This window comes from Salmo salar, chromosome 15 (genome assembly GCF_965601325.2).
Source record: "Salmo salar chromosome 15, fSalSal1, whole genome shotgun sequence".
Classification (NCBI taxonomy): Eukaryota; Metazoa; Chordata; class Actinopteri; order Salmoniformes; family Salmonidae; genus Salmo; species Salmo salar.
In genome coordinates, this window is record NC_138305.1 from 12,921,194 (window position 1) to 12,938,630 (window position 17,437).

The window sequence follows — 17,437 nt, forward strand, 5'->3', positions numbered from 1 at the left end:
AGTGTATCAGGGGCCAGTGTATCAGGGGCCAGTGTATCAGGGGACAGTGTATCAGGGGACAGTGTATCAGTGTATCAGGGGCCAGTGTATCAGGGGACAGTGTATCAGGGGACAGTGTATCAGTGGACAGTGTATCAGTGTATCAGGGGACAGTGTATCAGTGTATCAGGGGACAGTGTATCAGGGGCCAATGTATCAGGGGACAGTGTATCAGGGGACAGTGTATCAGGGGACAGTGTATCAGTGTATCAGGGGACAGTGTATCAGGGGACAGTGTATCAGTGTATCAGTTGACAGTGTATCAGGGGACAGTGTATCAGGGGACAGTGTATCAGGGGACAGTGTATCAGGGGACAGTGTATCAGGGGACAGTGTATCAGGGGACAGTGTATCAGGAGACAGTGTATCAGGAGACAGTGTATCAGGGGACAGTGTATCAGTGTATCAGGGGACAGTGTATTAGTGTATCAGGGGACAGTGTATCAGTGTATCAGGAGACAGTGTATCAGTGTATCAGTGTATCAGGGGACAGTGTATCAGGGGGACAGTGCTGTGGACAGTGTATCAGGGGACAGTGTATCAGTGTATCAGGAGACAGTGTATCAGTGTATCAGTGTATCAGGGGATAGTGTATCAGTGTATCAGGGGACAGTGCAGGGGACAGTGTATCAGGGGGACAGTGTATCAGAGTATCAGGGGACAGTGTATCAGTGTATCAGGGGACAGTGTATCAGGGGCCAATGTATCAGGGGACAGTGTATCAGGGGACAGTGTATCAGGGGACAGTGTATCAGTGTATCAGGGGACAGTGTATCAGGGGACAGTGTATCAGTGTATCAGTTGACAGTGTATCAGGGGACAGTGTATCAGGGGACAGTGTATCAGGGGACAGTGTATCAGGAGACAGTGTATCAGGAGACAGTGTATCAGGGGACAGTGTATCAGTGTATCAGGGGACAGTGTATTAGTGTATCAGGGGACAGTGTATCAGTGTATCAGGAGACAGTGTATCAGTGTATCAGTGTATCAGGGGACAGTGTATCAGGGGGACAGTGCTGTGGACAGTGTATCAGGGGACAGTGTATCAGTGTATCAGGGGATAGTGTATCAGTGTATCAGGGGACAGTGCAGGGGACAGTGTATCAGGGGGACAGTGTATCAGTGTATCAGGGGACAGTGTATCAGTGTATCAGGGGCCAGTGTATCAGGGGCCAGTGTATCAGGGGCCAGTGTATCAGGGGCCAGTGTATCAGGGGACAGTGTATCAGGGGACAGTGTATCAGGGGACAGTGTATCAGGGGACAGTGTATCAGGGGACAGTGTATCAGTGTATCAGGGGCCAGTGTATCAGGGGACAGTGTATCAGGGGACAGTGTATCAGGGGACAGTGTATCAGGGGCCAGTGTAACAGGGGCCAGTGTAACAGGGGCCAGTGTATCAGGGGACAGTGTATCAGTGTATCAGGGGACAATGTATCAGTGGACAGTTTATCAGGGGACAGTGTATCAGTGTATCAGGGGACAGTGTATCAGGGTACAGTGTATCAGGGGACAGTGTATCAGGGGCCAGTGTATCAGTGGACAGTGTATCAGTGGACAGTGTATCAGGGGACAGTGTATCAGTGTATCAGGGGACAGTGTATCAGGGGACAGTGTATCAGTGTATCAGGGGCCAGTGGATCAGCGGCCAGTGTATCAGGGGACAGTGTATCAGGGGACAGTGTATCAGGGGACAGTGTGTACTCTAGCGTTTAAGCAGACTGAATTTGATTTGATTGCTGAGAAAGTAGTCAACCTCTCCCTAGCTGCGACTAAATGTAAAATGAACAAAAAGTCAATGAGACGAGACTTAATATTTTTCCCATTTGATGTCTGTGTCTGTGTGTGTGTGTGTGTGTGTGTGTGTGTGTGTGTGTGTGTGTGTGTGTGTGTGTGTGTGTGTGTGTGTGTGTGTGTGTGTGTGTGTGTGTGTGTGTGTGTGTGATGTCAATGTTTTGTTGTCCAGGTTTGAGCCATGTTCTAACATGACAGCGGAGGTGTACCTGCGCTCCTACCTGACCCCCTGCATCAACGACTGTGGGACCTACGGACAGTGCAAACTGCTACGCACCAACAACTATCTGTACGCTGCCTGCGAGTGCAAAGCAGGTGACTAAGGTTCAAATCAAAGTTGATTGGTCGGGAAAACATTTGGAGATGTTATCGCAGGTGCAGCAAAAATGCTTCTCTTACTCCAACAGTGCAGCAAAAATGTTTCTGTTACTCCAACAGTGCAGCAAAATGTTTCTGTTACTCCAACAGTGCAGCTATTGTAGCCCATAGAAATGCATTGAGTAACACATTCATGAGTTAAAAAAATGTCATAAGGAATATGGTTTTGAAGTGTCTGTCCTGTATCTAGGTTGATACAGTTCCTTCGGAAAGTATTCAGACCACTTGACTTTTTCCACATTTTGTTATGTTACAGCCTTATTCTAAAATTGATTAAATTGTCCCCCCTGAAATATCACATTTACATAAGTATTCAGACCTTTTACTCAGTACTTTGTTGAAGCACCTTTGGCAGTGATTACAGCATCGAGTCTTCTTGGGTATGACGCTACAAGCTTGGCACACCTGTATTTGAGGATTTTCTCCCATTCTTCTCTGCAGATCTTCTCAAGGTCTGTCAGGTTGGATGGGGAACGTTGCTACACAGATATTTTCAGGTCTCTCCAGAGATGTTCGATCGGGCTCTGGCTGGGCCAGTCAGGGACATTCAGAGACTTGTCCCGAAGCCACTCCTGTGACTCTTGGCTGTGTGCTTAGGGTCGTTGTCCAGTTGGAAGGTGAACCGTCGCTCCAGTCTGAGGTCCTGAGCGCTCTGGAGCAGGTTTTCATTAAAGATCTCTGTACTTTTCTCCATTCATCTTTCCCTCGATCCTGACTAGTCTCTCAGTCCCTGCTGCTGAAAAACATTCCCACAGCATGATGCTGCCACCACCATGCTTCACCATAGGGATGGTGCCAGGTTTCCTCCAGATGTGACGCTTGGCATTCAGGCCAAAGAGTTCAATCTTGGTTTCATCAGACCAGAGAATCTTGTTTCTCATGGTCTGAGAGTCTTTAGGTGCCTTTTGGCAAACTCCAAGCGGGCTGTCATGTGCCTTTTACTGAGGAGTGGCTTCCGTCAGGCCATTCTACCATAAAGGCCTGATTGGTGGAGTGCTGCAGAGATGGTTGTCCTTCTGGAAGGTTCTCCCATCTCCACAGAGGAACTCTAGAGCTCTGTCAGAGAGACCATCGGGTTCCTTGTCACCTCCCTGACCAAGGCCCTTCTCCCCCGATTGCTCAGTTTGGCCAGGCGGCCAACTCTAGGAAGAGTCTTGGTGGTTCCAAACTTCATCCATTTAAGAATGATGGAAGCCACTGTGATCTTGGGGACCTTCAATGCTGCAGAAATGTTTTGGTACCCTTCCCCAGATCTGTGCCTCGACACAATCCTGTCTTGGAGGTGTTCAGACAATTCCTTCAACCTCATGGCTTGGTTTTTGCTCTGACATGCACTGTCACCTGTGGGACCTTATATAGACATAGTGTGTGCCTTTCCAAATAATGTCCAATCAATTGAATTTTCCACAGGTGGACTCCAATCAAGTTGTAGAAACATCAAGGATGATCAATGGAAACAGAATGCACAATGAGCTCATATTCCAGTCTCATAGCAAAGACTCTGAATGCTATGTGTAACAGGTCAGGTTTTTTTCTCAGATCAGTCTTGAGAGGTTGAGTAACAACCAGAGCCATGTATCTTAACCTCATCACAGTACTTAATAGTAGTGGCACGTTTCCTAGTAGTAGGGGGTGAAAAGTTCAGAATAACTCACTCTATGCAGCTCTTCAGATTATGTGGTTAAGATCATCCACCTGTCAAACATCCCTATATCTAAGACAGGTTAGGCCCCCCTACCCTAAGGCAGTAATAATGACAAGACAGTTCTGCTTAGAAATACATTGTCAGTTTTAGGCAACAACACAACAGGCACAATTTCACAGTTCACAGAATAGCTGACTGTAACCTACCTCACGTGTAGCCTATCAATAGCTATACAACCTATAGTCTTACAGCATTTATATCAGATATCCCAATAACAAACAAAACAAAACGAACATGATGAATTACACCTGTATGAGAGCCGGCAGGGACTCAAATAATAGAAGTAGCCTGCAACGTTGTTACGGTAATATTCTTCTTCTCCTTTGAATTGGCTAATTAGGCTTAAATGTTCATTATTAACAGTGTCCCTTCTTATCCTTGTCGTCAAACAACTGAAAAGTCCACCACTTTAGATATCCTTTTCTTTCAGGACATAAAGAGAACACAGGAATCCTGGCTCTCCTCTGTAACAATTCTTTGATGTCCATCAGTCTGGCTGTTAGTTAGCTACATCAATTGAACTCATGTTAACCCCAAAGGCAAAAATGACAGTCATTTGGTGGTATGGGACAATCCTCTTCCAGAACTACATTTACATTTTAGTCATTTAGCAGATGCTCTTATCCAGAGCGACTTACAGTAGTCAATGCATACATTTCATGCATTTTTTTGTTGTTGTACTGGCCCCCCGTGGGAATCGAACCCACAACCCTGGCGTTGCAAACACCATGCTCTACCAACTGAACTACCACATCCTCTTTCTCCAAAGACACTAGGTATGGAACAATTCTCTTCCAGAATTACAACGTCCTCCTTCTCCAACGATACTCCAACATAAGTTACTTCCTGAATTCGGCTCCTCTTTACTCCACACCCTCGCGCCACCTCTCCCCAAGGCCTTTTCAGAGCCGGTCGTGACGTCACCTGGCTCATTGTAGTCTTGGAAAGTCCCGGAACAGAACAGATCATATCCCTAGACTCTGCCATAAATGTAAATAAGGTATTTGTTTTTTATTTTCTTAATAATTGTGTAAAAAAATTATGGGTTATTGTCAGTGTATATTGCTGTAACGTAAAAAAAATGTGGAAAAAGTCAATGGGTCTGAATACATTCCGATGGCACTATATAAGAAAGCTCAGGAAATATTTTGGTATTTAATCCCTTTTTTGTTGCCACAAAACATATATATTTAAAATTCTATAACCTTTATTTAACTAAGCATGTCAATTTACAATGACGGCCTACCAAGAGGCTCAAAGTCTCCTGCGGGTCTGGAGTTAAAAATAAAAATGTAGGACAAAACACAACAAGAGAGACACAACAACACTACATAAAGAGATACCTAAGACAACAACACAACACATGGTAGCAACACAACATGGCAACACCACAACATGGTAGCAACACAACATGGCAACAACACAACATGGTAGCAACACAACATGACAACAACACAACATGGTAGCAACACAACATAGCAACAACACAACATGGCAACAGCAGAACATGGTAGCAACACAAACATGGTACAAACATTGTTAGAAACAGCCAACAGCATGAAGGTCAAAAAGGTAGAGATAACAATACACCACACAAAGCGGCCACAGGTGTCAGTAAGAGTGTAAGTGACTGAGTCTTTGAAACATGAGATGGAGTGAAAACTACCCCCTAAATTACTTCCATTCATTTTCTAAACTAGTATCGGGTTTCAGACGAATCCTGTGATACTTCTGGGGTTTGTAGAGCAAAAACGGAGAGTATCCCCTTTCTGTAGCGAGGTCAAATGGTTCCGATGCTATAGACATTTTCGTAAGTAGACCGATTTTCGGGATGTCTTCGGGATGTCTTCTGGATGTCTTTGGGATGTCTTCGGGATGTCTTCTGGATGTCTTTGGGATGTCTTCTGGATGTCTTTGGGATGTCTTCTGGATGTCTTTGGGATGTCTTCGGGATGTCTTCTGGATGTCTTTGGGATGTCTTCGGGATGTCTTCTGGATGTCTTTGGGATGTCTTCGGGATGTCTTCTGGATGTCTTTAGGATGTCGTCGGGATGTCTTCTGGATGTCTTCTGGATGTCTTCGGGATGTCTTCAGGGTGTCTTCAGGATGTCTTCTGACATACAGCACTGTCGCGCACCACTTTCCCACTGACATCAAATCAAATGTATTTGTCACAAACTTACAAGCCCTTAACCAACGATGCGACAAATATGAAGCGAGGGCCAGCCAACGAGAACATACAGGTCGCAGTGGTGGATAATATATGGGGCTTTGGTGACAAAACGGATGGCACTGTGATAGACTGCATCCAGTTTGCTGAGTAGAGTGTTGGAGGCTATTTTGTAAATGACATCGCCAAAGTCAAGGATCGGAAGGATAGTCAGTTTTACGAGGGTATGTTTGGCAGCATCAATGAAGGACGCTTTGTTGCGAAATAGGAAGTTGATTCTAGATTCTAGATTGAATTTTCTATTGGAGATGCTTAAAATGTGAGTCTGGAAGGAGAGTTTACAGTCTAGCCAGACACCTAGGTATTTGTAGTTGTCCACATATTCTAAGTCAGATCCGTCCAGAGTAGTGATGCTGGACGGGCGGGCAGGTGCAGGCAGCGATCGGTTGAAGAGCATGCATTTAGTTTTACTAGCATTTAAGAGCAGTTGGAGGTCACGGGAGGAGAGTTGTATGGCATTGAAGCTCGTCTGGAGGTTAGTTACACAGTGTCCAAAGAAGGGCTAGAAGTATACAGAATGGTGTCGTCTACGTAGAGGTGGATCTGAGAATCACCAGCAGCAAGAGCGACATCATTGATGTATAAAGAAAAAAGAGTCGGCCCGAGAATTGAACCCTGTGGCACTCCCATAGAGACTGCCAGAGGTCCGGACAAGAGGCCCTCTGATTTGAGACACTGAACTCTGTCTGAGAAGTAGTTGGTGAACCAGGCGAGGCAGACGTTTGAGAAACCAAGGCTGTTGAGTCTGCTGATAAGAATGTGATGATTGACAGAGTCGAAAGCTTTGGCCAGGTCGATGAATACGGCTGCACAGTATTGTCTTCTATTGATGGCGTTTATGATATCGTTTGGGACCTTGAGCGTGGCTGAGGTGCACCCATGACCAGCTCGTAAACCAGATTGCATAGTGGAGAAGGTACGGTGGGACTCGAAATGGTGGTGATGTGTTTGATAACTTGGAACTTGAAGACCTTAGAAAGGCAGGGCAGGATAGATATAGGTCTGTAACAGTTTGGGTCTAGAGTGTCTCCCCCTTTGAAGAGGGGGATGATCGCAGCAGCTTTCCAATCTTTGGGAATCTAAGACAATACGAAAGAGAGGTTGAACAGGCTAGTAATAGGGGTTGCAACTATTGCGGCGGATCATTTTAGAAAGAGAGGGTCCAGATTGTCTAGCCCAGCTGATTTGTAGGGATCCAGATTGTGCAGCTCTTACAGAACATCAGCTATCTGGATTTGGGTGAAGGAGAAATGGGGAGGCTTGGGTAAGTTGAAGTGGGGGGTGCAGGGCTGTTTACTGGGGTAGGGGTAGCCAGGTGGAAAGCATGACCAGCCATAGAAAAACGCTTCTTGGAATTCTCAATTATCGTGGATTTATCGGTGGTGACAGTGTTTCCTAGCCTCAGTGCAGTGGGCAGCTGGGAGGAGGTGCTTTTATTCTCCATGGACTTTACAGTGTCCCAGAACTTTTTGGAGTTAGAGCTACAGGATGCAGATTTCTGTTTGAAACATCTAGCCTTTGCTTTCCTAACTGCCTGTTTGGTTCCTAACTTCCTTGAAAAGTTGCATATTGCGGGGGCTACTCGATGCACACCAAACTAGGAGGCCCACGGCACCCCAAGCACACACAGGTTGCACCGGTTCCAAAAAGGGCTTACAGAAGCCACCTTTTTCCCCTAATACTCACATTAGAAGCCTGAACTGTCTGAGCCCCATAGAAGGACCCAGAACCTGCTGCAACTTGGCTATGCTGCTACTGCAGCCCAAGTCCATAGACCCCACAGCACACTGACATGCTGCTACTGCAGCCCAGGTCCATAGACCCCACAGCACACTGATACGCTGCTACTGCAGCCAAGTCCATAGACCCCACAGCACACTGATACGCTGCTACTGCAGCCAAGTCCATAGACCCCACAGCACACTGATACGCTGCTACTGCAGCCAGGTCCATAGACCCCACAGCACACTGATACGCTGCTACTGCAGCCAAGTCCATAGACCCCACAGCACACTGACACCCTGCTACTGCAGCCAGGTCCATAGACCCCACAGCACACTGACATGCTGCTACTGCAGCCAGGTCCATAGACCCCACAGCACACTGACATGCTGCTACTGCAGCCCAGGTCCATAGACCCCACAGCACACTGACATGATGCTACTGCAGCCCAGGTCCATAGACCCCACAGCACACTGACACGCTGCTACTGCAGCCAGGTCCATAGACCCCACAGCACACTGACATGATGCTACTGCAGCCAGGTCCATAGACCCCACAGTTACAAGAACAATACTTACCTTGTGAGCCTGAAATGTCAGAACTCACACAAGGAACCACCAAAACAACAAGTCCGAAACAACAGAATACCATCGACCAGATTTGATGATCTGGTCGATGGGAGCCCGAGGCTCAAACCCAAAGGGAACTGTGGTAACCCTGAAAAATGAAAAGACAAAAACGACAGAACTCTTGTCGTGACTCAATTCAAAAAATCTGAATCTGTCCCCAACCTTGTACTGTACTATGCCCTGGTTAATGTGAGTGTCTGTCTGCGTTACCATACTTTTCTTGTAAACGTGTGTGTGTGTGTGTGTGTGTGTGTGTGTTTGCGTTATCATGTGTGTGTATCTGTGTCTATGTTAACCTGTCTCTCCTGTCTGTGGGTCCAGGCTGGGACGGCTGGGGCTGTACAGACCCCTCGGAGGCGTATTCCTACAGTTTCCAGCTGCTGTCCACCTTGCTGCTCTGCCTCAGTAACCTGATGTTCCTTCCTCCTGTGGTGATCGCTGTCCGCGGACACTACCTTCTGGAGGCCTCTGTGTACATCTTCACCATGTTCTTTTCTACTGTGAGTTATACATACTCTCACTCACTCACACACACACATACACACACTCTCACACACAAACACACCTACACACACTCACACACTCACACTCATACACACACACCTACACACACTCACACACACACACTCAAACACACACTCTCATACACACACCTACACACTCTCACACACACACACACACACTCATACACACACCTACACACACTCTCACACACTCACACATACACACACTCACACATACACACACCTACACACACTCTCACTCACACTCATACACACACCTACACACTCACACTCATACACCCACACACCCACCCACCCAAAAATTGTTTCAGCAAAGTTATTGTTGATGAAATTAACACTGGTGTAAGGGAACACTGACAATAGAGCCCAGATTACCAAAATATTACTGATAATAAGACAATGTTTCTAACATTACAAGGACATCTACCACCACCACCATGCTTCACCATAGGGATGGTGCCAGGTTCCCCATTCATGGCCTGCTCATTGTGGGATAGAAAAGCATGTGAACAATAACACAATCCATGTTTTTAAACTGAAATACTTCACATTATCAAACTTATCTTTATTAATGTAATTTATTTATTCCAGTTCTACCATATTATTATTTTCTTAAATGTGTTCTATTCTAGTTCTACGGTATTTAATGTTATATATTGTGTATAATTTCAGTTCTACCATGCTACGGTATTTAATGTTATATATTGTGTATAATTTCAGTTCTACCATGCGTGTGACCAGCCTGGTATCGTGGTGTTCTGTATCATGGAATACGATGTTCTCCAGTTCTGTGACTTTCTGGGTTCCCTCATGTCTGTCTGGGTCACCGTCATCTCTATGGCCCGGCTCAAGTCTATCATTAAACAGGTTAGTGATCTATCCAACTCTATGCCCAGGCTCAAGTCTATCATTAAACAGGTTAGTGATCTATCCAACTCTATGCCCAGGCTCAAGTCTATCATTAAACAGGTTAGTTATGTATCACAGAAGGTTGGTGGCACCTTAATTGGGAAGAAAGGGCTCGTAGTAATGGCTGCAGCGGAATCAGTGGAATGGTATGAAATACATCAAACACATGGTTTCCATGGTTTCCATGTGTTTGATGCCATTCCATTTGCTCCATTCAGGCCATTATTATGAGCCGTTCTCCCCTCAGCAGCTTCCTGTTTTATCTACAGTGCATTCGGAAAGTATTCAGACCCCTTGCCTTTTATCACATTTTGTTACATTACAGCCTTATTCTAAAATTGATTAAATGTATTTTTTTTCCCTCATCAATGTACACACAATACCCCATAATGACAAAGCGGAAACAGGTTTTTAGACATTTTTGCAAATTTATTAAAAATAAAAAACAGAAATAACTTACTTACATAAGCATTCAGATCCTTTGCTATGAGACTCGAAATTGTGCATGGCACCGACAGAGATGGACGCTTCGCTTCGCGTTCTTAGGAAACTATGCAGTATTTTTATTTTTTTTATGTATTATTTCTTACACTGTTACCCCAGGAAATCTTAAGTCTTATTATTACATACAGAGAGGAAGAACTATTGGATATAAGAGCAACGTCAACTTACCAACATTACGACCAGGAATACGACTTTCCCGAAGCGGATCCTCTGTTTGGACCCAGGACAATGGATCGGATCCCAGTAAGCGATCCAAAACAACGGCAGGGCAGATGGAGCGGTCTTCTGGTCAGGCTCCGCAGACGGGCACATCGCTCACCACTCCCGAGTATACTACTCGCCAATGTCCAGTCTCTTGACAACAAGGTAAACGAAATTCAAGCAAGGGTTGCCTTCCAGAAAGACATCAGAGATTGTAACATTCTCTGTTTCACGGAAACATGGCTCACTCGGGATACGTTAACAGACTCGGTACAGCCACCTGGTTTCTTCACGCATCGCGCCGACAGAAACAAACATCTCTCTGGTAAGAAGAAGGGCGGCGGTGTATGCCTTATGATTAACAAGTTGTGGTGTGATCATAACAACATACTGGAACTCAAGTCCTTTTGTTCACCTGACCTAGAATTCCTTACAATCAAATGCCGACCACATTATCTACCAAGAGAATTCTCTTTGATTATAATCACAGTCGTGTATATCCCCCCCAAGCAGACACATCAACGGCCCTGAAAGAACTTCATTGGACTCTATGTAAACTGGAAACCACATATCCTGAGGCTGCATTTATTGTAGCTGGGAATTTTAGCAAAGCTAATCTGAAAACAAGGCTCCCTAAATTTTATCAGCATATCGAATGCCCGACCCGGGCTGGCAGCATTCTGGATCATTGCTACTCTAACTTCCGCAACGCATACAAAGCCCTAACTCGCCCTCTTTTCGTCAAATCTGACCACGACTCCATTTTGTTGCTCCCAGCCTATAGACAGAAACAAAAAAACACCCGTGCTCAGGTCTATTCAACGCTGGTCCGACCAATCTGATTCCACGCTTCAAGATTGCTTCGATCACATGGACTGGGATATGTTCCGCATAGCGTCGGACAACAACATTGATGTATACGCTGATTCGGTGAGCGAGTTTATTAGCAAGTGCATATTGGTGATGTTGTACCCACGGTGACTATTAAAACTATTCCCCAACAAGAAACCGTGGATTGATGGCAGCATTCGCGCAAAACTGAAAGCACGAACCACTGCTTTTAATCAGGGCAAGGCGACCGGAAACATGACCGAATACAAACAGTGTAGCTATTCCCTCCGCAAGGTAATCAAACAAGCTAAGCATCAGTATAGAGACAAAGTAGAGTCGCAATTCAACGGCTCAGACACGAGACGTATGTGGCAGGGTCTACAGTCAATCACGGATTACAAAAAAGAAAACCAGCCCCGTCGCGGACACCGACGTCTTGCTCCCAGACAAACTAAACAACTTCTTTGCTCGCTTTGAGAACAATACAGTGCCACTGACACAGCCCACTACCAAAACCTGCGGGCTCTCCTTCACCGCAGCCAACGTGAGTAAAACATTTAAATGTGTTAACCCTTGCAGGGCTGCCGGCCCAGACGGCATCCCTAGCCGCATCCTCAGAGCATGCGCAGACCAGCTGGCTGGTGTGTTTACGGACATATTCAATTAATCCCTATCCCAGTCTGCTGTTCCCACATGCTTCAAGAGGGCCGCCATTGTTCCTGTTCCCAAGAAAGCTAAGGTAACTGAGCTAAACGACTATCGCCCCATAGTGTTTTGAGAGACTAGTCAAGGATCTTATCATCACCTCCACCCTACCTGACACCCTAGACCCACTCCAATTTGCTTACCGCCCCAATAGGTCCACAGACGATGCAATCGCAATCACACTTCATACTGCCCATCTAGACAAGAGGAATACCTATATAAGAATGCTCTTCATCGAATACAGCTCAGCATTTAACACCATAGTACCCTCCAAACTCGTCATTAAGCTCGAGACCCTAGGTCTCAACCCCGCCCTGTGCAACTGGGACCTGGACTTTCTGACATACCGCCCCCAGGTGTTGAGGGTAGGAAACAACATCTCCACCCCGCTGATCCTCAACACTGGGGCCCCACAAGGGTGCGTTCTCATCCCTCTCCTGTACTCCCTGTTCACCCATGACTGCGTGGCCATGCACGCCTCCAACACAGTCATTAAGTTTGCAGACGACACTACAGTGGTAGGCTTGATTACCAACAACGGCCTACAGGGAGGAGGTGAGGGCCCTCGGAGTGTGGTGTCAGGAAAATAACCTCACACTCAACGTCAACAAAACAAAGGAGATGATCGTGTACTTCAGGAAACAGCAGAGGGAGCAGCCCCCTATCCACATTGACGGGACAGTAGTGGAGAAGGTGGAAAGTTTTAATTCCTTGGCGTACACATCACGGACAAACTGAAATGTCCACCTACACAGACAGCATGGTGAAGAAGGCGCAGCAGTGCCTCTTCAACCTCAGGAGGCTGAAGAAATTCGGCTTGTCACCAAAAACACTCACAAACTTTTACAGATGCACAGTCGAGAGCATCCTGTCGGGCTGTATCACCACCTGGTACGGCAACTGCTCTGCCTACAACTGCAAGGCTCTCCAGAGGGTAGTGAGATCTGTGCAACGCATCACCGGGGGCAAACTACCTGCCCTCCAGGACACCTACACCACCCGATATCACAGGAAGGCCAAAAAGATCATCAAGGACAACAACCACCCGAGCCACTGCCTGTTCACCCCGCTATCATCCAGAAGGCGAGGTCAATACAGGTGCATCAAAGCTGGGACTGAGCGACTGAAAAACAGCTTCTATCTCAAGGCCATCAGACTGTTAAACAGCCATCACTAACATTGAGTGGCTGCTGCCAACATACTGACTCAAATCTCTAGCCACTTTAATAATTAAAAATTGGATGTAATAAATGTATCACTAGTAACTTAAACAATGCCCGTTTATACACTGCTCAAAAAAATAAAGGGAACACTTAAACAACACAATGTAACTCCAAGTCAATCACACTTCTGTGAAATCAAACTGTCCACTTAGGAAGCAACACTGATTGACAATACATTTCACATGCTGTTGTGCAAATAGAATAGACAACAGGTGGAAATTATAGGCAATTAGCAAGACAACCCCAATAAAGGAGTGGTTCTGCAGGTGGGGACCACAGACCACTTCTCAGCTCCTATGCTTCCTGGCTGATGTTTTGGTCACTTTTGAATGCTGGCGGTGCTTTCACTCTAGTGGTAGCATGAGACGGAGTCTACAACCCACACAAGTGGCTCAGGTAGTGCAGCTCATCCAAGATGGCACATCAATGCGAGCTGTGGCAAGAAGGTTTGCTGTGTCTGTCAGCGTAGTGTCCAGAGCATGGAGGCGATACCAGGAGACAGGCCAGTACATCAGGAGACGTGGAGGAGGCCGTAGGAGGGCAACAACCCAGCAGCAGGACCGCTACCTCCGCCTTTGTGCAAGGAGGAGCAGGAGAAGCACTGCCAGAGCCCTGCAAAATGACCTCCAGCAGGCCACAAATGTGCATGTGTCTGCTCAAACAGTCAGAAACAGACTCCATGAGGGTGGTATGAGGGCCCGACGTCCACAGGTGGGGGTTGTGCTTACAGCCCAACACCGTGCAGGACGTTTGGCATTTGCCAGAGAACACCAAGATTGGCAAATTCGCCACTGGCGCCCTGTGCTCTTCACAGATGAAAGCAGGTTCACACTGAGCACATGTGACAGACGTGACAGAGTCTGGAGACGCCGTGGAGAACGTTCTGCTGCCTGCAACATCCTCCAGCATGACCGGTTTGGCGGTGGGTCAGTCATGGTGTGGGGTGGCATTTCTTTGGGGGGCCGCACAGCCCTCCATGTGCTCGCCAGAGGTAGCCTGACTGCCATTAGGTACCGAGATGAGATCCTCAGACCCCTTGTGAGACCATATGCTGGTGCGGTTGGCCCTGGGTTCCTCCTAATGCAAGACAATGCTAGACCTCATGTGGCTGGAGTGTGTCAGCAGTTCCTGCAAGAGGAAGGCATTGATGCTATGGACTGACCCGCCCATTCCCCAGACCTGAATCCAATTGAGCACATCTGGGACATCATGTCTCGCTCCATCCACCAACGCCATGTTGCACCACAGACTGTCCAGGAGTTGGCGGATGCTTTAGTCCAGGTCTGGGAGGAGATTCCTCAGGAGACCATCCGACACCTCATCAGGAGCATGCCCAGGTGTTGTAGGGAGGTCATACAGGCACGTGGAGGCCAAACACACTACTGAGCCTCATTTTGACTTGTTTTACGGACATTACATCAAAGTTGGATCAGCCTGTAGTGTGGTTTTCCACTTTAATTTTGAGTGTGACTCCAAATCCAGACCTCCATGGGTTGATCAATTGGATTTCCATTGATTATTTTTGAGTGATTTTGTTGTCAGCACATTCAAATATGTAAAGAAAAAAGTATTTAATAAGATGATTTATTTCATTCAGATCTAGGATGTGTTGTTTAAGTGTTCCCTTTATTTTTTTGAGCAGTATATAATGTTTACATACCCTACATTGCTCATCTCATATGTATATACTGTACTCTATACCATCTACGGCATCTTGCCTATGCCGCACGGCCATCGCTCATCCATATATTTTTATGTACATATTCTTATTCCATCCCTTTAGATGTGTGTGTATTAGGTAGTTGTTGTGGAATTGTTAGATTACTTGTTAGATATTACTGCACTGTCGGAACTAGAAGCACAAGCATTTCGCTACCATGTGTATGTGACCAATACAATTGATTGGAGTCCACCTGTGGTAAATTCAATTGGTTGGACATGATTTGGAAAGACACACCTGTCTATATAAGGTCCCTCCCACAGTTGACAGTGCATGTCAGAGCAAAAACCAAGCCATGAGCTCGAAGGAATTGTCCATAGAGCTCCACGACAGGATTGTGTCAGACCTTTATGGTAGAGTGGCCAGACGAAAGTCACTCCTCAGTGTAAGTAACATGACAGCCCGCTTGGAGTTTGCCAAAAGGCACCAACAGGACTCTCAGACCATGAGAAACAAGATTCTCTGTTTGGCCTGAATGCAAAGCATCACATCTGGAGGAAACATGGCACCATCCCTACGGTGAAGCATGGTGGTGGCAGCATCATGCTGTGGGGATGTTTTCAGCTGCAGGGACTGGGAGACTAGTCAGGATCAAGGGAAAGATGAACGGAGCAAAGTACTGAGAGATCCTTGATGAAAACCTGCTCCAGAGCACTCAGGACCTCAGACTGGGGTGAAGGTTCACTTTCCAATAGGACAATGACCCTAAGCACACAGCCAAGACAACACAGAAGTGGCTTTGGGACAAGTCTCTGAATGTTCTTGAATGGCTCAGCCAGAGCCCGGACTTGAACCCGATTTAACATCTCTGGAGAGACCTGAAAATAGCTGTGCAGCGACGCTCCCCATCCAATCTGACAGAGCTTGAGTGGATCTGCAGAGAAGAATGGGAGAAACTCTCCAAATACAGGTGTGCCAAGCTTGTAGCATCATACCTAAGAAGACTAGAGGCTGTAATCACTGCCAAAGGTGCTTCAACAAAGTACTGAGTAAAGGGTCTGAATACTTATGTAAATGTGATATTTCAGGTTTTTATTTGAAATAAATTTGCAAACATTTCTAAAATCCTTTTTTTGCTTTGTCGTTATGGGGTATTGTGTCTAGATTGATGAGGGGGAAAAACTATTTAGAATCAATTTTAGAATAAGGCTGTAACATAACAAGATGTGGAACACGTCAAAGGGTCTGAATACTTTCTGAATGCAATGTATGTTTGTTAAGTTCTATTAATATCTCCTAGATATAGGACAGACACTAAGCAAACATATGACATCAAAAGGGGCTTCCACTGACTGACAAAGGAGGTAAATTGTTGGCCAATATTACACTGAACAAAAATATAAACGCAACATGCAACAATTTCAAAGATTTAACTGAGTTACAGTCAATTTAAATAAATCCATTGGGCCCAAATGTATGGATTTCACATGACTGGGAATACAGATATGCATCTGATGGTCACAGATACCTTAAAAAAAAGGTAGGGGTGTGGATCAGAAAACCAGTCAGTATCTGGTGTGACCACCATTTGCCTCATGCAGCGGGATACATCTCCTTCACATAGAGTTGATCAGGCTGTTGATTGTGGCCTGTGGAATGTTGTTCCACTCCTCTTCAATGGCTGTGCTAAGTTGCTGGTTATTGCCGGGAACTGGAACCCGCTGTCGTACACATCGATCCAGAGCATCCCAAACGTGCTCAATGGGTGACATGTCTGGTGAGCATGGAAGAACTGGGACATTTTCAGTTTCTAGGAATTGTGTTCAGATCCTTGCGACATGGGGCTGTGCGTTATCATGCTCTCATATGGCGCATCGACAGACGCTGTCTGTCTGTCTGTCTGTCTGTCTGTCTGTCTGTCTGTCTGTCTGTCTGTCTGTCTGTCTGTCTGTCTGTCTGTCTGTCTGTCTGTCTGTCTGTCTGTCAAAGGACAAAGTGCTGTTCACAGTTTATTCTGCAAACACAACAATGTGTAAACTTCAGAACAACTGCAAACCCACCATGCAATCTCCATCAAGGTTTAACAACTCTTTGACCGGAGCTCTAATAATTTGAGAAAAGTTAAATTTATATTTATAATATATATATATTTATAAAAATATATATACAGTTGAAGTTGGACGTTTACATACGCCAAATACATTTGAACTCAGTTTTTCACAATTCCTGATTGATTGATTCCTGAAAATATATTTTGATTGAACACTTTTTTGTTTACTACATGATTCCATATGTGTTATTTCATAGTTGTAATGTCTTCACTATTATTCTACAATGTAGAAAATTGTATAATTCAAGAAAGAACACCAACTCATTCAAGGGTT

At 45.8% G+C, this 17,437-nt stretch overlaps 1 protein-coding gene across 1 annotated transcript in view; it reads left to right on the forward strand.

Moving 5' to 3' along the window:
* The window catches only part of tmem8b (transmembrane protein 8B), a 400,770-nt gene that overhangs the window by 354,797 nt on the left and 28,536 nt on the right, over positions 1-17,437 (forward strand). The window contains exons 9-11 of the mRNA XM_045695455.2: positions 2,005-2,147; positions 8,818-8,996; positions 9,741-9,887. Coding sequence (XP_045551411.2) covers positions 2,005-2,147; positions 8,818-8,996; positions 9,741-9,887 — 469 coding nt within the window. The remainder of the gene's footprint in view (positions 1-2,004; positions 2,148-8,817; positions 8,997-9,740; positions 9,888-17,437) is intronic.